Source organism: Budorcas taxicolor, chromosome 11 (genome assembly GCF_023091745.1).
Source record: "Budorcas taxicolor isolate Tak-1 chromosome 11, Takin1.1, whole genome shotgun sequence".
Taxonomy (NCBI): domain Eukaryota; kingdom Metazoa; phylum Chordata; class Mammalia; order Artiodactyla; family Bovidae; genus Budorcas; species Budorcas taxicolor.
This window is the reverse complement of record NC_068920.1, coordinates 123,159,371-123,183,567: the sequence shown is the minus strand read 5'-3', so window position 1 is coordinate 123,183,567 and position 24,197 is coordinate 123,159,371. Positions and strand designations below refer to the sequence as shown.

The 24,197-nt window shown below is 45.8% G+C and overlaps 1 protein-coding gene and 1 non-coding gene across 2 annotated transcripts in view; both read left to right on the top strand.

The window, feature by feature from the left end:
- SPRED2 (sprouty related EVH1 domain containing 2) overlaps positions 1–23,934 on the top strand; it is a 119,715-nt gene extending 95,781 nt beyond the window's left edge. The window contains exons 4-6 of the mRNA XM_052648465.1: positions 2,219–2,283; positions 18,311–18,460; positions 20,750–23,934. Coding sequence (XP_052504425.1) covers positions 2,219–2,283; positions 18,311–18,460; positions 20,750–21,415 — 881 coding nt within the window. The 3' untranslated portion in view covers positions 21,416–23,934. The remainder of the gene's footprint in view (positions 1–2,218; positions 2,284–18,310; positions 18,461–20,749) is intronic.
- Positions 11,937–12,009, top strand: TRNAV-UAC (transfer RNA valine (anticodon UAC)). The gene has a single exon. It is a non-coding gene; the product is annotated as a tRNA-Val (tRNA).
- Positions 23,935–24,197: the final 263 nt, after the last annotated feature.

The window sequence follows — 24,197 nt, the reverse complement described above, 5'->3', positions numbered from 1 at the left end:
TTTTCAAGGTGTCGTAGACAACCTGTGAACAAAGAAATATCAAGCAAGGCACAGTAAAGCCATATTCAGAATTTGGTTAGATTAATCACAAAAGAATATATATTTCATGTGTAAAAGAGAGAAATGTTTTCTAAAGTCATTTTCTTCATTTAGGGGAGAAGAGAAAAGCAGATCTCAAAAGAAAAAAAAATCTCTTAAAATCATGAGGGAGACAATTCTAGCTGGAACAATGAATCTGAGAACTACAACCACTGGGGTGGACAAAATGAGTAGAAACCAGTGTTTACACCCTACGTCTGACACAATTAGATAATATTTAAAATCTTATTATTAAACATAGCTTTTAAATGTTTAGATGGAAAAAAATGTTTAGATAAGAAACTAGCTCCTGTATTATTTTCTTTTAATTAATGTATTTATTTGGCTATGTTGTGTCTTAGTTGGAGCATGTGAAATCTTTGGTTGCAGCATGTGGGATCTAGTTCCCTTGCCAGGGATCGAACCCGGCCCCCCTGCACTGGGAGCACACAGTCTTAGCCACTGGGCCATCAGGGAAGCCCACTCCTGTATTACTGAGAGAAGTTTGTACTATGTCCATGTGCTTAATCACTGAAGCCACTCACAAAATTTGGTTCTCTTAATTTTTTCTCATACATTCTACCAGCTCTGTTCTATCAAACTTGCTTTAAACATTGACGGACTAGAGTGACTCAAACAGTAGGGATCTAAGAGTCTCAGAGAGCAATAGGAACTGCACACGTGGTATTATGGGACTTGTTTTTCCTCCTGTGAGCCTTCACTGGGAATTTAAATATTTCTCATCCCATTCTGAGCAAGTCTTTTGAGTTCAATTTTATGTAATAGCAAAATACTTTCTAAATGTGCATTTCATAAGGCCTAACCAAGAAAAGGACTTCTCTGGTGACTCAGACCGTAAAGCATCTGCCTACAAAGTGGGAGACCCGGGTTTGATCCCTGGGTTGGGAAGATCCCCTGGAGAAGGAAATGGCAACCCACTCCAGTATTCTTGCCTGGAAAATCCCATAGAGGGAGGAGCGTGGTAGGCAACAGTCCAAGAAAAAGGAGATGATACAGACTGAATTTCTTTTTGGGACTCTGTCACTTATGCAGATTTAAGTATGTTTTCGCTTTTTGGCCATTAACAGGGTTAGTTAATTTGATTCACATAAATGGGGTGCTATTAGAAGGGAAAGGAAGAAGTTACATGATTTGCCTACCCGAATGAAGAAAGAAATGAACAAATAAATCCGTTGAACTGTAAATAACCATTTCATTCCCTGATAGAATAAACTGGGTGTGTGTGTGTTTGTTTGTTTTCTTTTTGACATTATCCTAAACGTTGACCTGCAAAATTCACTGCCAGTATTGCAAGAAAAAAGCCTTTATGCCCAGGTACCAGTTTAGAAGGTGGCTTCTCCCACAGTCTGGGGTTTATAGTGTCTTAAATTTCAGAAGAGGAGGCGACCATACTAGCTCTTTAGTTCACATCCCTTTGTGGGTAAATGAAGAGCCCGGAGCTCTAAGTCCAGTGTCACAGTGCGATGGTGGCAGGTCTAACCTGGGGTCCTCCGTCCAGTGCCTAGTGGCCGGGGGGTCCTTCGGAGCCGCGGGTAGGCTCTCTGAGCACCACCTCCTCGGCGCTTCTCTGCGTGCTTGTTCTCTACTGATCAGTGAGGACGTTTGAGGGATTGATTTGGGAACAACAGTAAGCAAAGTTCATTTAGGGAACATGCTGGCTTGAATCAGTGAAAGAAGAGCAAGTTAAAAGTGTGTAAGGACTTCCCTAGTGATACAGTGGTTGAGAATGTGCCCGATAATGCAAGGGACACAGGTTCGATCGCGGGTCCAGGAAGATCCCCATGCCGTGGAGCATCTGAGCCCAAGCACCACAACTGCTGAAGCCCACGCACCTAGAGTCTGCCGCGCAGGAAGAGCCACCACAGTGAGAAGCCCGTGCATCGCAACAAAGAATAAGCCCCTGCTCGCTGCAGCTAGAGAAAGTCCACATGTAAAAAAGACCCAGTGCAGCCATAAATGAATAAATAAATTATATTTAAAAATTAAAGCATTTAATTCCCAAGTAACATTTCTGCTGGTGATCCACATATGAAAGGAGTAGGATGTGGTTTCTTTAAATGACTGGCTTTGACTTATCCTCTTTGGAAACTTTTTTTTGTGGTTTTTGTGTCTTTTTTAGGCTCAACAACATCATCTTCCACCATCCACAATGAGGCTGAGCTTGGTGATGATGACGTTTTTACAGTAAGTTCCCATGATCTTTTGCTTTCCACATGAATTGGTGAATAATCAGAGGTTCTGTTTAAGGGCATGAGAGACACTTGGCAATTTGGCATTTGCTGTTGCTGTTGGGATGTTGTCAGGGAGATCTCTGTCTTATCATAATTTCGCTGCCCTGGATTTGCTCTAGCCCCTCATGTTCCCATGATGCTACAAGGCATATGGTGTCCGCTCTCCTGGAGCTGTCCAAGGCACTCTCCCAGTCTTCCTTCACATTTAGGGTGAACAGCCATCCTGGTTTGCCTGGGACTGTCCTAATTTTAGCCCTGAAAGTCCTTAGTCCCACAAAAGACATACTTCAATCCCCGGCATGCTGGGACAACTGGCACCCTACTCTTGGAGTCCTCCACTAACCACCTCCCTGGCATGGAGGGGGCAGGGGAGCAGCCTTCCTGATGAGTGATTAAACATCTGATAAGAGTCCTGAAGGCTGAGTTGAGGTTAGGGCCAAATGTACTAAGGCAGGAAATGGCTTGGATATTTTGACATAGCTGGCGTTAATGGGATGTAACTGGAGACTAAATGATTTCTCAGCTTGCCCCTTCACTAAAATTCTGTGCTTCTAGAAGTTAGACAGTTCAGAGTGCACCTGCCATGTGCTTGGTGCAGTGAGGAACTGCAGGGCAGCATTTATTTCAGAGTCTGGGCCTTGACGCAAAGGAGGAAATACATTTAAATTGTAACCTAGGATACACATCCAGTAGACACCCCGAAACCAGATCATATTTCATGCCCTGCATTCTGATTTTCCCCTCTTCTTTTTTATTTTCTTCTGTTTCATTATTAAACTTTTCAAGCACACAGGAAAATTTAAAGACTAGTACAGCAAAAGCCTGTATACTCCGTATCTAGAGTCAACAGTGATAACATTTTACCCTGTTTGCCTTATCTCTGCATATGTGTCAGCTTGCACACAGGTATTTTTTCTGTTGATCCAGTTGAAAGGAAGTCGCCTCTAAATACTTGAGCATGCATCTCTTAAAAAATAAGATATTCTCCTACACAACATCATTACTGGACCTAAGAAAATTAACAGGAATTTCATAATATCCTCTAATAGTTCCCCAATAATTCCTTAGTTGTCTTTTATAAGCTGGTTTTTTTTAAAATTAGTATTTTAAATATTAGTTGCAACCCTGTAAACGTGATTCCTGACCCATTCATCCTGCAACTAGTGATTTGAAAAATGCAACTCTGGGAAGACAGAGGTGGGTGAACCCGGCTCCATCCCTCATGGAGGTAACCGGATGGTTTGGACAGGGAGGATATGGCCCTGTGAGAGGCTTAGAAACTGGCACAGACTGTTAAATCCTCTGGCCCAGGATGGGGCCTGGGGGTCAGAGAAGACCCCTGGGAGCTGAGGCTGGACTTTGGTGGTGTTGGAACAGGGTTTGGAAAGGGGCTTCAGGGCGGGGGGGTGAAGGCGACAACGTGGTGAGTTGCCTAAGCATTGCACACCCCCCTGACATGAGCAGAGAGTGCTTGTCGGTGGCAGTTGGGGGGTGAGTGTCAGGAAGTGAACTCAGTTGTGCCTCCATGGAGCGGCTGATGTGATGCACTCTGAGCAGGCTTCCTATAGCGCTCCAAGCAGATCCTCTCAACAGTTGGCATGTTGCTTACATCTGTTCCTTTGTCACATTTGAGAGACAAACAACAGCAGGCGGGTTAAAAGGTGGCTTCCTGTGCTCCAGAGCAACGCTGTCATCCACAGCTGCTTCCCAGCTACCTGCCAGCATGATTTATGGAAGCGGGAGTGGGCGAGAGGGACTGGGGCCATAGAAGCCGGCATCCCTGCTGGCTTTGTCCTTTAATCCGCAGGGAATCAATGTGCTGTTCTGGGTAATGCCGAACGCCTGGAAGGACGTGTAGGAACTGCCCTGCTGTTTCCAGGCACTTGGAAACTCACAGCGGGAGAAGCACGGCTTCATTGTATTCCCTGTGGGCCCTACCGTACACAGTCCTTACCTTCATTCCACTTGTTTATACACAGGGGCCTCTTAATAACAGTACCTCACTTCCCCAAGACAAGCCCAGCCATGAGGCCAGTGACCATTAGCAACGTCCTATGAAAGGATGGGAGGGTCGTCAGGGGCTGACGCACCAGGTTTCCTGTTTGTTCACAAGTTCCCTGTCATGAGACTTTTTGTCCTAAGAAGTCAGGGATGTCTCTAAAAGCTGGAGCCGTGGAAGTGAGCAGCCAGGTTAACTCCTATAGAGTCTACAGCTTCCCAAGGTTTGTGGCATTCTTAAACTGATATCGGTAAGACAGATGATTAGGACTTTGAACTAATTTAGAAAGAGTATAAATGGTGATAGACCCTCTTACAACTTATGATGAGCCAGAAGGAGAATTTCTAAGAGAATAGTGTGTATAGGAGAAAACCTTCAGAGGCATAACTTAGGAACCAGGAGGAGATCTGTTTGTGCTGCTGGAGCCAAGGGTTCCCTCTATTTCAAGGCGTTCCTTGGGACCAGAAGGAAAATAGGACACTGAACAACACATGGATGCATGTTATATGTTGGAGGATGACATGGAGGAGAGGGTAACCCCAAACCCCCCCAGTAGAGAAGTTGTTGGGCTTGGATGCTCAAAAAGCATGGGCTGTCTCTGCTCACAGTTTCCTGACCCCCAGCCCCTAAACCAGCCTGTCTTCTCAGGATGGTAGAACCATGTTGCAAGTCCTCCACGTGAAATTAGCATCCAGCTCAGCATGTGTGCACACGCGTGCAGACCCACACGTAACTGCCCATGCGTTGCTAGTTGCCTATACAGTCCTCCCACGCCCCTCCTGCCACCAGCCTGGTGTGTGTCCACATCTTTGCCGATGGAGCCACCGCCAGAGACTCCAGATTAGCGACTGCTCTGGTTTTCTGGGTCTTGGACTGTTTATCCATCCATGTGTCTTACTGTTTCACCCTCAACCAATTGTTTTCTCTTCTTTCAAATTCTATAGCATTCTTGTTTATCCCTCTCTTGCTACTTAAAAGCCTGCTTCTTTTTAGACTTTCACATTTTATCTGCTGAACAAGTGACTTTACTTAGCTCAAAGCAGGTTATTCATCATTATAGTCCTGCAACCCTATAAAGCTTGGCTGTATAGGTGCTCGATAAATGGGTGATCTGAACCCCAATATACTGTATACAATCACAGGGTTTCATATATTACTCATTGTTGTTATTTAGTCGCTAAGTCATGTCCAGCACTTTGCAACCACATGGACTGCAGCACATCAGACTTCTCTGACTTCCCTGTCTCCAAGAGTTTGCTCAAACTCATGTCCACTGAGTCAGTAATACTATCTAACCATTTCATCCTCTGCCACCCGCTTCTCCTCTTGCCTTCAGTCTTTCCCAATATCAAGGAAAGAGTCGGCTTTCAAAAAGCATCAGCCTGTGCTTTTTGAGCACCCAAGCCCAACAACTTCTCCACCAGGGGGGTTTGGGGTTGCCCCCTCCTCCATGTCATCCTCCAACATATAACATGCATCCATGTGTCCCAATGAGTCGGCTTTTTGCATCCGGTGGCCAAAGTGATCATTGGCTTGTTATCCTGCATAGTCAGTCATTTCAGTCGCGTCCCCATGGACTATAGCCTGCTGGGCTCCTCTGTCCATAGCATTTCCCAGGCAATACTGGAGTGGGTTGCCATTTCAAGTGGTGGTTTTGAGGGATTCTCAGTAGCTTTATGTCATATTTTTCTTGCCGTGTTTCTGTTGCGTCCACAGCTAGGAGGTGAGGTTCTTGAGCATCATCACCCAGTCTCACCCTTTGGCTGTTAATGCTCCTTGTCACCTCCCATCCAGCCCCATCATCTCTCCTCCCTGACAGACCTCAGTTACTGTGATCCATCCAGGTGAACAGAAATACCTAGCTGGCCAGGCATTAAATGGATTGGGGGGGGGGGGGGGGGCATGGATTCCAATGCCTGAGTCACATGATGCAGATTTATGAGTCATGCAAAGAATATAAAGCAGTGACAACAAAGGCTAGCAGTCTGCAGTGGGCATTTGGAGGCATTGCCGAGAGTCAGCATACTCCTATCCATGCCCCTGGCAGACGGCTTTCTCTCTTCAGAACCAGGGATCCTTGAGAGGGACAGCATGGAAAGACCCTCAGTTCTGTTCCCTCTCATTGCTTTTGTCTTGTGAGGGAGACGTGCTTTAGTGTATCTTGTGGAGAAGGCCCCCATGAACTCGAGAGATGAGCAGTATGGTGCCTTGGAGGGGCCAAGCTGATTTGCTCCCCGCCTGGGGCTGATTACCCAGATCCCTTCAGTCGAAGCCTCTGGGGCCAGAGGGTTTGGAGCCCTTGGGGAAGGGGCTCAACAGAGATGGGGAGAGAATGAGTAGAGAAAATGGACTGTATAGAAGTAGAGAGGCTCTGGGTTTTATGGTCATTTAATGAACAATTTTCTAAATTCCTATTTTGTAGGCTTTGGTCCATTGAAACCTGGTGGTTTATTTACTGCCACAGAGCTCTAAAATCACTTCTGAATGTTATTAGCATCTTCATAGCTAGACAAGGAGAATTTTAATACAATCTTGGGAGAATGCAGCTGCAGGGTACACACACTTCCAGAGCAGGCTCACTGAGAATCTGTGGTCAAGTGCTGTCAGTGCTTCAGCTGTCATTGTGCTGAGTGGCTGGATTCTGGCTCTAAAGCTGGGGGATTAGGGAAATATTTGCTTTATAGAAAGATGCTTGGGGGTGTATGAAATAGCTAAGTCCTCATCTTCCATAATAAGAAGGTCTTAAACAATATCTAAATCTTCAAATCAAGAATGAGAAGTATAATAAGATGCCATTGAAAAGATGGAGAGAAATGCAAGAAGAACCAACCACAAGAACTGGGTTTATTTCTCTGGGGCGTGAGAAGCTGTCTCACTTGCCTCACTTGGAGAGGGGCAAGATTGCTATTTGAGATATTAAATGATACACATGTACTGATTTTTTAAAATTTATCTTTAATTGGAGGATAACTGCTTTATAACATCATGAATCAGCCAAAAGTATACATATGTCCCTTCCCTCTTGAACCTCCCTCCCACCCCTCTGGGCTGTCACCGGGCATTGGCTTGAGCCCCTGTGTTAGTTACACAGCAACTTCCTGCTCACTCTCTGTTTCACATATGGTGATGTATGTTTCAATGCTACTCTGAATTCATCCCACCCTCTCCTCTCCCTGCTGTGCCCACAAGTCTGTTCTCTATGTCTCTGTATGTTCTCCTGCCTTTTAAATAGGTTCATCAGTACCATATATCTAGATTCCATATATATGCTTTAATATACAATATTTGTTTTTCTCTTTCTGACTTACTTCACTCTATATAACAGGCTCTAGGTTCATCCACCTCACTTTAACTGACTCAAATGTGTTCCTGTTTATGGCTGAGTAATGTTCCATCGTCTATATGTACTACAGCCTCTTCACCCATTCATCTGTCGATGGACATGTAGGTTGCTTCCGTGTCCTAACTATTGTAAACAGTACTGCAGTGAACACTGGGGTACGTGTGTCTTTCTCAGTTATTGTTTTCTCAGGGTGTATGCTGAGAGGTGGGATTCCTGGGTCATATGGTAGTTTTATTATTAGTTTTTTAAGGAATTGGCATAGTAGCTGTATCAATTCACATTCCCATCGATGGTACAAAAAGGTCCACTTTTCTCCACACCCTCTCCAGCATTTATTGTTTGTAGGTTTTTTGATGACGGCCGTTCTGAGACTTTTTTTAAAAAGGAAAATGAGAGGGAGTTTTCTCAGAAAAGGGGGTGGGGGGGGCATGTAGTCAAGGGAGAAGGGGGAATCCAGTAATCCTGATTAGCTACAGAAGCCCTGATTTCCCCTTCTGGGGGCTAAAGGAACTGAAGATACACAGCAGAGGTTGAGTTCTGTGCTCTCAGTGTTCCGCTCCTCCCAACTGTTTTTTCTGCCTTGTGTTAGGAAGCAGTGTGTCCTAATGACACGTGAAAAGTAGGAGAACTGATGCGAGTTAGCTGGAAACGTTTGGCTTGCGGGGAGGCGAGAACAGCTGTAGACATGCCAGCTCCTCAGAATTCTAGGTCTTGGAATTGAAAGGGATCTTGAGTTCACATCAGACAAGTCAGCCTCCTTCCTTCTGGCAGACAGAGTAAGACTGGCCTCGTTTTATAGACACAGTCGTGGAAGCCGCTCCGTGTCAGATGGAGGACTTGCCTGAGATGCCGCAGGTAGTTCACAGCAGAGGAGCAGTGAGCACCAACTCCTCAGCGTCCCCATTCATCACTACCATTTTTCTCTTCCTCTGTTGAATAATTATATTCATGGTTTTTCAGCTGTCCTGTTTTTTATACATCACCCTTATACAAGAGTTAAGTTTTAGGGTTCTCTTGGACCTGAGTTGGAAAGGGAGAAGAGATAAGAGAATAAATATGTGACCGGTGCCCCGTGTGGCACATCCAGATGACAGACTTGAAGCCTGAGCAGGTGTTACAGCCCCAGAGTCCCCAGAATAGCAATAGGAAGGCATACCCTAAAACAGGTTTAGGTCTGTTCTCCCACCTCAGTACAGCTGCTGGATTGGGGCAGCCCTTCTCCACAGGGATTCCTCACGCTTCACAGCATCCATCCTCTGTAATGAATTACCTTCTCTTCTCTGCAGCTGGAACAGCACTAACTGTGTACGGTCCTTTGCATCATTGGCAAGAGTCATTCACAGCATCTTGTTTGGGTTGGAATTCTCTCCTAGAACCCAGTTAAGACAGGCTGGTTATATTTGTAGTGTCTCATTGTCCTTGAATTTCTCAGGTAGGCAGTCCTCCTTCGTGTAGGAAAAATGTCTTTTACAGCATCATCAGCTTTTAGCCATGTGTTTGCCGAGACTGGAAAATGTAGTTCTTCCTTGTGCCCTATGCTTGAACTGGTCACATCCTGTTTATCACCAGCTGCATCTGATTACTTTCTGGCTATTCAGAGCGCTTGCTCCTAATGACATCTCCAACCCCTCCTGCCCACCCCGGGTGTTTCTAAAGCATGACTAGAACAAGTAGTTGAAACCAAAATGTGAAGCAGCAGGGGTTTTTTTGTTTGTTTGTTTGTTTGTTTGTTTGTTTGTTTGTCCTAGGTGAGCTTTGGAGTCTGCAAATTGTGGTTATTTTCATTCTTGATTAAGTAGAAAAACTAAATTTGTGGAATTTAGTAAATGTCAAGCTTTTACTTAACAGAAGCAGGAGAGTGCAGAATGCCACAGAACTTTCCTTTTCTCAAGTTTGTTTTCCACCTAATCCATCCCCAGCACACATGAAATCCAAAGGCAAATCTACCAATTTTTAATAAATGGGGTTTATTTTCTGTTTTTCTAAGGGGATTTTGAGGGGGTTAGTTATTTAATTTCTAATTTTTTTCTTTGCACTGGGTCTTCATTGCTGCACTTGGGCTTTCTCTAGTTGCAACTAGGGGACTCCTTTTCCTTGTAGTGCTCCAGCTTCTTATTGCAGTGGCTTCTCTTGTTGCAGAGCACGGGCTCTAGGTGCACAGGCTTCGGTAGTTGCAGCTCAAGGGTTCAGTAGTTGCGGCGCATGGGCTTAGCTGCTCCGCACGTGGAATCTTCCCAGACCAGGGATAGAACCTGTGTCTCCTGCATTGGCAGGCAGATTCCTATCCACCGTACCACCAGGAAAGTCCAGAAAGGGTATATGTGATTCCTGCTTAGGCAGAGTTCAGAGGCTGGGGTTCTAAACATTTTTGACACTTCGTTTCTGCAGATAAAGTCACCAAGACTTGAAGAAGTGAATTTCTTGTTCACTTCTTGTACCCAGCTCCATCCTTTGTTCACCTAGAATGCAAACTCCAGATCTCCTTGCTGCCTTTCAGAGAATGTTGAGAAAGGGAAATATTTACTCAATAAGTTTCGGTAGATTTCACATATATGAAATATACCATATTCTCATCATTGCCAAAAAGCCACCTAAATGATGGACTTTTCAACTAGTGCGTTGGCTCCAAACCTCAGCTGCCTCTTCAGTGTGATGTGGGGTTCTGCTATGCTCTCCTGGGAGCCCCAGTCTCATTTTAGAAGATCAGTTGATCAAAAGTATTGTTTCTACCCTAGGGATTAAGGGGCTAGGATAGAGTGGGGTAGGGAGAGAATAAGTAAAAGAGAAAATACGTTTCAAATGTAAATTAATTCTCCAAAGTTTAGTAAAACTAATCTATGGTGGTGTCTTAAGAAAAGCAAAAATGTTTTGGGGGGAAAAACAGCTATGCTTTGTGACTGACACCAGGGAACAGCGTCCCATAAATGCTGCTGGCTGAGACCCAGCCCTGCGTAGGGTGGCATGGAAATTCTCAGAAGACAGATGAGAGCTGCTTTATCTTCTGAATGCCAATAATTATCAAGCTCACATTGCATAGTAAGATGAGGATCTTTTATTCAACATGTAATACCTAAAGTGGCTAAATTAAAGCATTTAAATGTCTAAGGCTCAAACAAAAGCTTTGAAATGCTCTCAATTTCAGGAAGGGCAGAGGCATTTTGCTAGCCCACCAGCTTGTGTCTTTCTTTGTTTACACATGTACCATCTCATCTGTTTAAGCTGTGGATAGTAATATACTACTATTTCCATTTTATTAATTGATGCAGAGTACATGCTCAAGGTTACCCGAAACCCACTTCCTGCTCACAGCCCTGCCAATGAAACTAAGCTGTGGGTTTGAGAGTCCTTTCCTTTCATGTCAATATTTTACCTAACTTCAAAATTTAGAAACATAAAACTTCTTTTTTAATGTGTGGGAGTTTTGGTTTTGTTGTTTTTGTTTCACAATTGACAAATGCCCACTTCTTCCTCTGGATCCTGGATGGGATAACATCTTAGAGTCTAGGACAGGGTCATCTCCTCTCCCCCAACCAGCTGCCCCTCTCAGACCCACACTGCCTGCTAGCTAGCCCGATTTCCTGCTCTACTTGCCTCTTCGAAAGAGAACACCTGGGACCAGTGTAAGCCCTGAGGACAGGTGAGCCAGTGCTACCTGTTCCCAAAGACCTGTTGACAGAATGGGGGACGTTCTGTTTACCAGAGGGGAAAAGGATTGACCATAGATAGGCCTGCCATTCTAGCTACTGAGTGGAAAGGCTTGCTTTGTTCAACCCCAGATCACCTGAGCTAGCAGCCTCCTGACATCCGCACCCATCCACTTCACTGTCTCCTGAGAGGCAATAACTGCCCAGAGTTCCATGTGATCAGTGCCGCCTCCCCGTCCAAGGTGGAGACGGTGAAGAATCTGCCAGCAATGCAGGAGATCAGGGTTCAGTCCCTGGGTTGGGAAGACCCTCTGGAGAAGGGAACGGCTACCCACTCCAATATTCTTACCTGGAGAATTCCAGGGACAGAGGAGCCTGGCAGGCTAGAGTCTATGAGGGGTTGCAAAGGTTCGTTCACGACTGAGCTACTAACACTTTTACTTTCAAATGCTCATGTGTATAAATAAAATGGAAACCCTTGCAATAGGAAGAATACTGAATATTGCTTTGGTGGCATCAGTGGCTGAACTATATTTTGGTGGTAAGCTGCAATAAAAATAACACAAATTGGGGTCATAACTACAAGTTAGCCATCTTAAAAAATTCAAAATATCTGGAATTCCCTGGCAATCCAGTGGTTAGGATTCTGCGCTTACATTGCAGAGGGCCCAGGTTCAATCCCTGGTCAGGGAACTAAGATCCCTCAAGCCAGGAGGCCAAAAAAATAAATAAATAAATCATCTATAAGACAGGGCAGAGTCCTACTTTTATTAATCTGAATCAGTCCTGCAGCTTTTCTTTCCCCTGTGGCGATGACTTCTTATTTTTTCACTGAGGTGTAGTTGACACACATCCTGTGGCTCTTCATCAACTAAGCAACAGTCTTAGCCAGACTCTCCTGTAACGTTCTGAAGAGGAAGGCAGAAGGATCACACATACAATTTTCAGAGCTCAAAGAAACCTTGGAGATCATCCAGGGCAACTCCTTACTTTATACCCGAGGACAGAGGCCCCCAGAGCTTCAACAACTATCCTGAGACATACGTCCTCGCCTGGCCTGGAGTCAAGGTTTCCCAGTTCTCTCCGAGAAGAGCTATTTTTGCTTAACGTTTCTGTATGATTCCTGGATGACGCAGATTGGCTCCTTAAGCAGTGTCTTCACTTTATTTTCTGTGCCTTATTCAAAACACATAGGCCTGTCACCCTCCAGAAGCAGCTGCTCGGAGCAGGCTCGGCTCTGCCTGCTGTGTGTTCACAGCAGCTCACGTGCTCCTGAGGACACAGGGAGGATGAGGAGGCTGGCCTTGTGTGCTTGCCTCTCTGGGGGTAGCATTCCTCCCATTCGTCTCCATCCCCAAGAGGGAGAAGAAAATGAATGGCTGCCAGCCTTCCAGTGTTTCTGCTACCAGTGTGGACTTGGTCAGGCTGGTCGCATCTCTTTTTATCATTTGGAGGTTCCCGGCACCCAGTGTTTCATGTCTGTTCCCTCTGACTCTTGCTTCCACCTCCCTTCCCTTTCTTTTCTCAGCTAAAGTCTTGTCTTACTGCCTTGTTAGAGGGCTTCAGAACCAGGCCACGCAAAGCTTATTACTCAAAATGCATGTTTTTCTAGAACCATAGAAAAATTTGAAAATGTAGTCAAAGGTGTACCCCTTGAAAGGAGGACTAAATTTAGGTGGTTAAAAAACGTAACTCCCATACATAAAATAGATAAGCAAGAAGGATGTACTTTGTAGCACAAGGAACCATATTCAATATTTTTTGATAACCTATAATGGAAAATAATCTGACAAAATACATATGTGTCTGAATCACTTTGCTGTACACCTGAAACTAACACAATATTGTAATTCAACTATACTTCAATTATTTTTAAAAAAGAAACAACTCCCCAAAGTATAGAAAACGGTGGAGCACTGCCTAGCTCAGCTTGCAGGACTAGCATACCCTGCTGTAAAAATGGGCAAGAATTCAAGTAGAGAAAAACCGAAGTCAGACTCACTTATGAATGTAGATGTAAAGTTTTAAAGCAAAATGTTACCAAATCACATCAAATATTTGTAAAACAAATTTAATGAAAGACCAGTAAAGTAGATATCCCAGGCATGCAAAGATGGTTAATATTTAAAAAGCTTAACTGTTTGATTCATACATTAATGAAACAAAGGTGAAAGACCGTAATCATCTCAATAGACACAGAAGAACCATCTGGTTACCTCCAGTATTTTTCGGTGACAATATAGCAATCTGGTCTTCCCCAGTGGCTCAACGATAAAGAATCCACCTGCCAGTGCAGGGAGATGCAGGTTCGGTCCCTGGGTTGAAAAGAGAATTCCATGGACAGAGGGGTCTGGTGGGCTACAGTCCATGGGGTCACAAAGAGTTGGACACAACTGAGCACACACACTTTGCAATCTAGAATACAAAGAGATTTTGGAACTTTATAGCCACTCCAGTTATCTGGAAATGTTATATACGACAGAGAATTGTTAGAAGTTGTCCCATCAAAGTCAAGTTCAAGACAGCAAGAGCCATTCTGTTTTTCCACATCATGCTGGAAACCTTGGCAAAGATACAATAAACAAGAAGTTACAAATAATGGAAAGAAAACCAGACTGTCTTTTGTGGGTGATAGGAATTTGCTTAGAAAAACCCAGAGAATCACTGGATAAAACACTTGAACTTTATAAGGAGTTAAGCAAGGGGACCAGATCACAGGATCAGTAACTTTTTTATAAAATCAATAGTAACTGTTTCGAAATGAAAATGATTAATCTCATTTTGTTTTTATAGTTACCCTGAGGACAGTTTTAGCTCCATTTTACAGATGTGAAAACTGGAGTTAGAGGTCACCTTGTCCAAAATCAGACAACTTACAATTAGCAGAGAATTGATTCAAATCTAGTCTGCCTGGATTGAGACCGTGATATTTAGCATTATGACATTGCCTTGCATTTCTGTTGTTCGGTGCTTCCTATTAGGTTACAGGCCTCTTAATCGGACATCTCTTTAATAGCAGGCATTGAGAGTGAGCTGGAGTCACACCCAGACCCAGAGGCAAGGTTTTCTGGCAGCATACATGGAGGTAACAGTGGTTGTGCTCACACTTTCATGTCGCACGGGACCTCCCACAAGTAGGCGGCACCCCATGGCAGTGTCTGGCCTTGTTCACAGTGGGTGACATCAAAGGCTGTCTCTGACTGCTCTCTCTGACTCAGGAAGCCTGCACCGAAGCCAGCCCACTAAGCAATCTGAGGTCCCCAAGCACAGAGGACCTCTGCTTTTGTTCTTCTTGAGCTCACACCTACAGCACTTCAGAGATTTCCCCCGCCCCACCAAGAAGGCGAGTTGAAAACGGCAGCCAGTATTTCCAGGTTGAAGGTGAAGCTCTCGGATTAGTAGGTGGGTGGGTGTCATGAGCTTGTGCGCACAAGTGGCAGGCATGTTCTAGAATCTTGTTTGTTGAGGTGCATATGTGTACAGTCCAGTGACTGCTTTTTTCCACAAGCAGAGAACGGGGGCATTCATCCAGAGGTGTGTATGGTGAAAGGTTTTCCCTCTTGCCTCTTCTTGGAAATACCCTAATAATACATTCCTTTTGCTGGTAGACACTTGCCTCTTGACAAGATTTATCTGATATCACAGATATGCAATAAGCCTCAGCTTCCGATGGAGCCTCTTCTGCATGCTTTAGCCCAGAGCAGTCGGGCGAGGGAGGCAGTGCACTGATAGCCCGCCTCAGTCTTCTGGCCTCCCTGCTCCTCTGTAGAGGTTTGTCATCAGATTAGGAGATGTCGAAAGGCCTTTCTCAGTCTCACGTTCTCTGAATTGTCAGGAAATGGTCCAGGAAACTTTGCACTTGACTCTGCAATGGGGAGAGGCTGGTCCAGGCTGGGGAGGAAGGCTGGGAGCGTCAGAAGGGGGCGTCTGATTGGCTGAGGATGACTAGGAAGTACCGGGTGTGCCTCATTTCTCAGAATGACTTTCTATACATTGTTAACCTGGACGCAGGTCACAGAAAACAGGGTGGATTGGGGTAAACAGATGACTAACACCGAGGTGACTGTGATGTGTGAACTGGGTTTCTGAGAACTAAATGCCAAGTGCATATTACAGTGTTTAATGCTGAAGTAGCTTCTAACCTAAGATGTGACTGTCACATGGGTACTGGATAAGAGTTTAACCCTTGGATTTGAATCATACAGAAGGGCCCTTATCTACTCATTCAGAAAGTATTTACTGAGATCTGTAGAAACCTTTGTATCCTGAGACACCACCCCTTACCACCTGGTTCTGTATAAATCAGGGCACATCGTCTTACTTGGTAGAGTTGTACTTGTGTTAATCTCACCAAGATGAACACAGAGCAGGTGGCTCTTCTGGGCTTGATAAGCCGCAGTGTGCTGCAAGGAGATCCCACTGGGCTTGGCGGACGGGGCGTGCGTTTCAGTCCCGCTCTGCCAATGGTGGCTTGCCATAGTTGGCAGGACCCTGAATTTCTTCAGGTGTCTGTGTTCCTGTGTATGACGTGGAGACGATATTTTGCCTGCACTGGTGGATTCACGTGTACAGTGCCTGGCACATCATAAGCCTTCACATAGTATGAGACTGTGAAGGATTGTATGCTTTGTTGTACTGTCAATTTGCAACCACTCATGTGTTAAAGAGGGCGGCAGTACCTCCAAAGACGTAAGGAAAGAGGGTGGGTGAGAGTTAGAGGACGGACCTGAATTTGAACGGAAGTAAAAATTCTGTATGTCTCGGTTTGGTCTCTTTCAATTTCTGGGATTTGAGGGGTAAGTAGCAACTCTTTCCTATCAGGGTTCTAAACCAATTGAGAAAAAAAAGTGAAGAGACCCTTTATTACTGATGATGTGAGTCCCAGCTTACATCTGCAGGAAGTGGACATCCCAGGACTGGACCCTGAGATTAGACAGACCTGCCCTACCAGGCGCGCGTGTGCTGGGTCTCCATACCCTCCCCACAGTGGGTGGGCCCTCAACCTTCCAAGTAGACCACACAATCCCAAGAAAGGTTGCCAGCACATGCTATTTGCCAGTTGGGTGGCTCCCAAGAGGCAGAGGAGAGAAGTAGCAGGCTCTGAACACCCTGTTCCACTCTACCTGCTGTGGAGAGGATTGAAAGGGACAAGAGAGAGGCCAGGAATGTGGTGCAGGTGGAAGGCTGCCACAGAGAAGGAATCGGCAGTGGCAAAAAAGAAAGTGCGCCCAACGGATGAGCTCCGTCATTCTGGGTTAAATCACCAAAGGGAATTGGCCCCTCTCTATGGGACATCCTAGGGTGGATCAGGATTCAGGCTTGGCTGGATCCAGAAGTTCAAGTGGTATCTGTGGGATCCTTCTTCCCTTGGTTTTTTGCTTCACTCCATCCTCAGGTTCTTTCTTTCCCTGCACCTTCACCAGGATTCCAGGCTTACAGAACCCTTAGCTCTTAACTAGATAAGAGACAAGCATCTTTTCTGACCTGTCCATCAGAAGTCTCTCAGGATTGCCTCAGGGAGAAGTGTGTGTCCATATCTGAATTAGCCACGAGATTGTGGGATTGGAAACAGGCATCACCCCCGCATCACACAAACCAAATAGAATTAAAAATCCAGGAGGGCTGGGTTTCCAAAAGCATGCTGCACATGTCCACCAAGCTTTAAAAATTAATGTCAGTTGTGCTGCATAGAGGAAATATGGGTCTTTTCTTTTTTGGCCACACTGTACAGCGTGTGGGATCTTAGTTCCCCGACCAGGGATCAAACCCACACCCCCTGCAGCAGAAGCACAGAGTCTTAACCACTGAACCACCAGAGAAGTCCCTGAGTGTTTTTTCTTTTTCCTGAATACTTGTACTGCTATTTTCCTGAGCATTTATTACTTTATAAGTGAATGTAGTGGAGGGGCGGAGAATAACTCTCATAAGTCTATTTGTTTTAACCTTGCCTTGCCCTGGAAAGGGTCGATGACACTAACAAAAAACAGTAAAATAAAAGGATATAAATAAGCATATGGGGTAAGGGGGATATAAGAATGAGAAGCAAGCAACAGTTAAGGAGTTTCTAGATAGCTACCAGAAATAGGACACCTCAATATCAAGGAAAATCTTTTCATGTGTGAAAAAAAAAGAAAATAAAAGAAGAAGGGTCCATTACTCTAAGGAAGAAGGTAGAGTGGAATGAGGATAGGATTTGCATGGGCCCTGGTTTTCAAGGCAATTGCCCCAGCTGCATTTGACAAAGCCTTTTATGAGCGTATGGCTGCTGGGCCCCAAGGTTGTGGAAAGTGACCATCACACCTGGGATCACCTGGGGGTGTAAAGCACCCGAGGTGTTGTGAGAGACAATGGGGCCTGGGCTCTGCCCACAGCCACAGTCTATTCTGATACCTGATCACCTTCCTAAGACCTTCATGGAGGCTCCAATCTGAACTCATCACCTCTACTGGGGAAACAGCTCTGTTCTCTCCCTCCAGAGACAGTGACCCTCAGGCTTGCCTCCAAGCCAAAGATTACAAAATTTTTTCCTGGAAAGCCAGTACCCATGATACCCCTGAGGTATCCTTATCTTTGAGACTTTCCCAGGCTGGGCTTAACCCCACAAAGAAACATATGGGTTTGATTTTTTGCTTGTTTGCATTTCCTCTGCTTGACCAAGGACCTCAACCAGGGCTACAAACAGTGGCCATTCTTGATCAAACTGGAGCACACCCGCGAGTGGCCTGGTGTGGCAAGCCCTGCCCCAGAGCCGATCGCTGCTCCCACAGTTGAGAAAACAAACCCAGCTTTCCAGGGGCTGGGGGCTGGGTTTCTCTGCCCGTCGTATTTAGACAACCTGGCCCTTCAGGGGTCCTCCTGCCTCCCACGGCCAGGATAAACTCAAGATTTCGGGAAGTCCAGCAAGACGCCACAAGTGGGGGTAGACGGTGTGTTCGTTTTGGGGCGGACTTGGTTTTTGTTTTTAATTAACTCGTGGTTACCTCCTTCTACACAGACAGCTACGGACAGTTCTTCTAATTCGTCTCAGAAGAGGGAACAACCTACTCGCACAATCTCCTCCCCCACATCCTGTGAGCACCGGAAGGTTTATACCCTGGGTCACCTCCACGACCCATACCCCACGGACCACTATCACCTCGAGCAGGTGAGCGGGGATCCTGTTCCTTGGCAGTCACAGGGGTGACCTCCTGATCTGAAACAGCTGCCTTGCCCTCCCTTCAGCTGCATGCCCGAGCCTAGGCCTCTTCTGTTCTCCTACTCTGTTCCCCCATTCCATACTGGAGGTGGTACAGGCAACTCACCCTCACTCAAGGGTTTTCTGTGTGCCAGGCACCTTGCTAAACCCTTCATGTGATTTATCTCCTTTAATCCTCACAGATTACCCAGAAGTAGGTCTTCTGCATCCCCAGTTGATAGATGAGGAGGCTGAGGCTTAGGGAGAGGGTCCCTGGTGGAACAAGATTAGATGGCAGACTCTGCTCACCCAGAATGCTACCCTGCCTCCTGCATTCCTCTGTCCAAAGGGTGTGAAAGCACAGAACCACGATTGGTACCACAGAATACTGTGTGTTTGGGCCGAAGGCCTGGCATCATGGGCTGCAGGCCCCAGCTTCCTTGGGGAGCTGTAGCTGGAATTCAGTAATACAACAAATATTTACCCAGCGGCTGTTTTTTGGAGGAAGTTCGCAAACTGTGGGGTGTGGACTGGTGCCCATGTGGGTGATGTGGCCACCAGTCTGCTTTGAAAAGAGAAAAAGCACGAGGCACTGAGGTTTTATAACATAAAGCTAGATTTATATGACTTTTTTTTCAAAATTGTTTTATTGGGTGTGTGCTTCCTAATATTTTGGCATGAAAATGTTCTTTTTAAAATCACAGTATGGTAGCAATAGATGGGAATTGACTTTTTGACTCTCTTTCGAAATAATAGCAAAGACTGTGTCAGCTCCTAAACTTTGTTTTGAAATACTGCAGGATTGTATTTTTTCCAAAGTTGGGGAAACTCTGACGTCAAGAATCTGGCAGGAATTAGGACAAAGCCTGTGAGACATGGCCCTTGCCCTCAAGGAGCTCACAGTCTGGTGGGAAGTGATGGGTAAATTTAATTAGTGTGTGCTAAATTCTAGGATAATATTATAATGACAATTATTGGCAACAGTCATCATGTGCATCCTGTGTGACAGAGCCTGTGCTTACACCGTTTAGATTCTTTCTCTTTGTTCTCACAGTAGCCCTATGCAGTTTGATCATCAGGGAAGCAAAGTCTGAGGCTTAGCAACTTGCTAGTAAATTCTGTAGTCTGAAGCCATGCTTCTCACTCTTTAAAAAGCCTTCGTGCTCAGAGGGCTTCTAAGGTGGGAAATGTCATTGTCTGCCACAACTGGGATGCCCTGTGCAAGGCAGGCTTACCTGGATCCACTCAATAACTGTATTCAGCACCTGCCACTCTGGACAAGGCACTGATGCAAACTGTAGGAGGCCCACCACAGGGATAACACTTTCATCATAAGGGAGAATGTGGGTTAGGTTTGAAATCTAGACAGTGTGGCTCTGGGTCCAGCCAGCCCAGGTGCAGATTCCACTCTGCTGCTCACCACCTCTGAGATCCTGGCAGGATTCAAACACCATCGGCCTCTGGAACTTGGGATCTTGCACTCTGTGTATTTGAGCATCTTATCTCCCCAACCAGATTACAAGGTACCTGTGAGCCTTCATTGTCCCTGGTATCCACTTTGGCTTTTTTGAACATGACCCACAGTGAGACACACATTCTATATCATGGACTAGTATGCACTTGTTGAGTACACACAGAGAACAGACGTACTTAACCTTGTAATGGTCAATGCACTCCAGAGTTCTTCCGCTTCTCTGGGAAAAAATAAAAGACTTGAGAGAGGATGGCCTACAAAAACAGGTGAAACTAATCTAAGCTGTTAGAAATCATGCTGCCAGTGTTCTTGCCTGGAGAATCCCGGGGACGGGGGAGCCTGATGGGCTGCCGTCCATGGGGTCACACAGAGTTGGACACAACTGACACGACTTAGCAGCAGCAGCAGTCACCATCACCTTAGTGGTGGGAGCTCACAGAAGGGAGATAAAGATATTCTAGGGACATCTCAGGTCTGCTTTTGATCTGGGCATGTTCAGCTTCTGGAATTTCAAACTTTATTCTCACAGTGTGTATACCTACCCACATCTATAGCAAAACTGCAACAGAAACGGAGGAAATGCCGGTCTCGACCCATTAACATGATTTCCTGACCCAGGAAGGGATTGAGACAATTTGAAATACGTCTTTGACCCGCAAGCTATTAAGTACAGGATGGGTCTGTTTCTTCAAGAAATGCCCTTTGCCAAGGTGAAGGATGCATTATTTGAAGATTGATTTGTTTAGCTGCTGCGATAAAGTAACGTCTCCTTTTTCCTGGGGCAGCCGATGCCAAGGCCCTTCCGCCAGGTGAGCTTCCCGGACGACGACGAGGAGATCGTGCGCATCAACCCCCGGGAGAAGATCTGGATGACCGGCTACGAGGATTACCGGCACGCCCCTGTGAGGGGCAAATACCTGGACCACACGGAGGACGCGGACTCCTACGTGCGCTTCGCCAAGGGCGAGGTGCCCAAGCACGATTACAACTACCCTTACGTGGACTCGTCAGACTTTGGCCTCGGCGAGGACCCCAAAGGGCGTGGGGGCAACGTGATCAAGACCCAGCCCTCCCGGGGCAAGTCCCGGAGGCGGAAAGAGGACGGAGAGCGCTCCCGGTGCGAGTACTGCCGGGACATGTTCAACCACGAGGAGAACCGGAGGGGCCACTGTCAGGACGCCCCCGACTCCGTGAGAACTTGCATCCGCCGGGTGAGCTGTATGTGGTGTGCAGACAGCATGCTCTATCACTGTATGTCGGACCCCGAGGGGGACTATACAGACCCATGCTCGTGCGATACCAGCGACGAGAAGTTTTGCCTCCGGTGGATGGCTCTTATTGCCTTGTCTTTCCTGGCCCCCTGTATGTGCTGTTACCTGCCTCTGCGAGCCTGCTACCACTGCGGAGTGATGTGCAGGTGCTGCGGAGGGAAGCACAAAGCAGCCGTGTGACTCGGTTTCCCTCCCAACCCCCTCCCGTCCACAGCCCCAAGGGGACTCGTCTTCTACATCCTCTCATCTCTCTCCCCGCTCGCGGGTACCCAAGGCGCCTTTCCAGCCTGGGGAGCCCGCCTGGTGGACTCTGCACCCCCGCCGCCCACTCTGCATCAGCCACACCCAGGCACGCGCGCACAGTGTTCTAAGGAAAGGACCCTCTGCCTAGACGCTCCTGTATTATTAACAATCTGTAATCAAGCTAACTATCTCATACAGGTGTTGATTTCATGTCCTTCCTGCCCACCTCGTCCAGTTTCAAGGCGCCTGCAGCAGGAACTGCTGATTTTTTTGGTGGGGTTTGTCGTTTTTTTTTTTCCAAGAGCTCCAAAGGCCATCTTCCTCTTGGTACTAGCTTGCCTATTGCTAACGAGCTTGCTTCCTCAGGTTCCTGTGGTAATGGATTGTCAGAATGGTGAAACCCTACCAGATGTATTTTTGAACCTGCAGTCAGTTACTATGTATAGGAGGTGATCTAGTTAACAAAATTCTACCACAAAACCAGATCGCTTTAACGTTTCTAAAGCCAAACTTCCCATGTAAGCTGCGGTTTCTGTCTAGAGCCCATCATCTTGTCTCTCTCGACCAACACCCCCAAAATCTGTCAGTTACTCACTGATGCAAAACATTCACTCCTAAAATGTGACTGAGAATTGAGCCTTAACTTCAGATTAACTTGTGAGAATCAGGAAAATCCTTTAAACTGCATTGTATCCTCTCAGACCAGGGCTAGAAAGGGGATTTCAGGTTTCTCTGAGCCTCCCCACTGACCCTAAAGTAGATCTTTTTAAAATTATGTCACCACCACTTGTAAAAATTTAGCAATACCAGAAGAAAACGCTAATGAAGTAAGAAATTTTGCTCATTGTTTTGCAAACCAAATAGTCTCTTTCAAACAAACCAGTGTTCTCTCGAACATTGTCCGGTTAAGAAACACTAAGGTTGTGGTAAGTAAAACTTTAAAGGAGCTTTCTTTCCCCCCAGTGGCTATTTTCTATTAACTGGGGGAGATTTTAAATGTCATCAATGTGAAGAGTGGTGGGTTGCATTCTGTTCATGGGTTTGTCATTTCGTTTTCATTTTGGACTCAAAAAAAACATTTCACATCACTAAATTCTTCATTTATACTTGGGAAAAAACAAGGCCATATATAAAAAACCCTTCCAATGCCTAAGTGTCTTTCTCCTGCAACCCCAAACCCAGACTTGCCACTTTGAGTGCGTGGATGGTTAGTTCAGCAGTCTGGGTCCACCTGTCGCCTTGCCACATAGGAGGCTTCTAATCAGCTGGAAAAGAGTATTTTTCTAATATATTGCAAGGAATAGCCAAATCTTACTGCAGAAAGGGAAAAAAAAAAAGTGAAGAGTGGTTACCTATACCTCGCATTGTACAATCAGAACACCGTGGAGAGCACAGGGGACAGGCTTGTCTGCACCGGCTGTCCTTCCTGCCGTGATCTTCCTGTGGCTGCTGCCAGCTGAGTGCACAGCCTCGTTCCTCTCTCCCCACTCCCCACCCCCTCAACCATCCCTCCTCTACAGCACACAGGACATCAGTCTCCAAGGAAAGGGACTTTTTCCCCAGTCTGCCAATCATACTGGGAAAGTGCTGGCCACGCTTACCTTCATGGGAACGTTCTCAGCTTACCTGAGAGTGCTTTGCATTTCTTCCTCAGATCATCCATGTAAATACCCAGTGTGCTTATGAGTTTGTTTGGTAGGTGTTTTTGTTTGTTGGAGTGACTGATTTGGGTCTTCCGGTCTGGGAAAGGAGCAGAGGTCTATTAATCTGGTGGTGCAAGACAAGAACCGCTTCCCAACCTGGAGAGCATCTAGAAAACCTTCAGCCAGCCTCCAAATGCTGTTGAGAGACCGTCTTCTCCCCCACCCCAACCCGCATCCTGAGGCATCTCCTCAGGGTCTTCTCAAGGTCTCCTCTCTACGAAGCACAACACTAATGTATGTTCTGTTAGACCTCAGTTCAAGTGTCCCTATTTATTTCAATAAGAACACACCTATTCCAGCCGCTTCTTGTTTGCCATGTCTGTCTAGCCATCATCTGTTTCTATCTTCCTTCACCCCTCATCCTTTTCCACCCCTTTGAAGAATTAATGCTGGTGAATCTTAGGCCGCGTATCCTTTTTGGTTTGTGAAGAAGGCAGCGGTTAAGGGCACAAGGACAGCCGTGGGGACATTTTATGTAAATACGTCTCTCGAGTTGCCACACTGCAGCCAAACAGTGTGTAGTATTTTCCCAGTCAGCTTTGCCATACTTAACGTCAATCATCTGAGAGAAATTATTCAGATTTTATTTTTGTATCTGTGGTAACAAAACATTAACCAAAAGATTTTCTGTTTGGAAGCTTCCCCTGACCCCAACTACGAAGCTATTTGCTCACATTAACAAATTAAAGTGCCTGAAGCATAATTCATTCTTTACCTGTATACTAAAAACCCCGTTGTATTGATTTTTTTATAATAAGCCTTTTTACCTCTGTGTAAAAAAATATATATACAAGTGTATGATGTACATTTTAGTTCTTAACTTTTTTTTATGGTTTCTAATATGTATGACCAATGTAGCCATTGCTTTAAAATGTACCATGTAAATATAAACATATCCTATCAGATCGCTGGCTTTAGGCTGTTTCTCTGGCTGGAGACAGGGTGGCATTTGAGTCTCTGCGGACGTGGGAGCTCTCGCACACAGGATGGGAAGCGGCTTCCTTTGGAGAAGGATG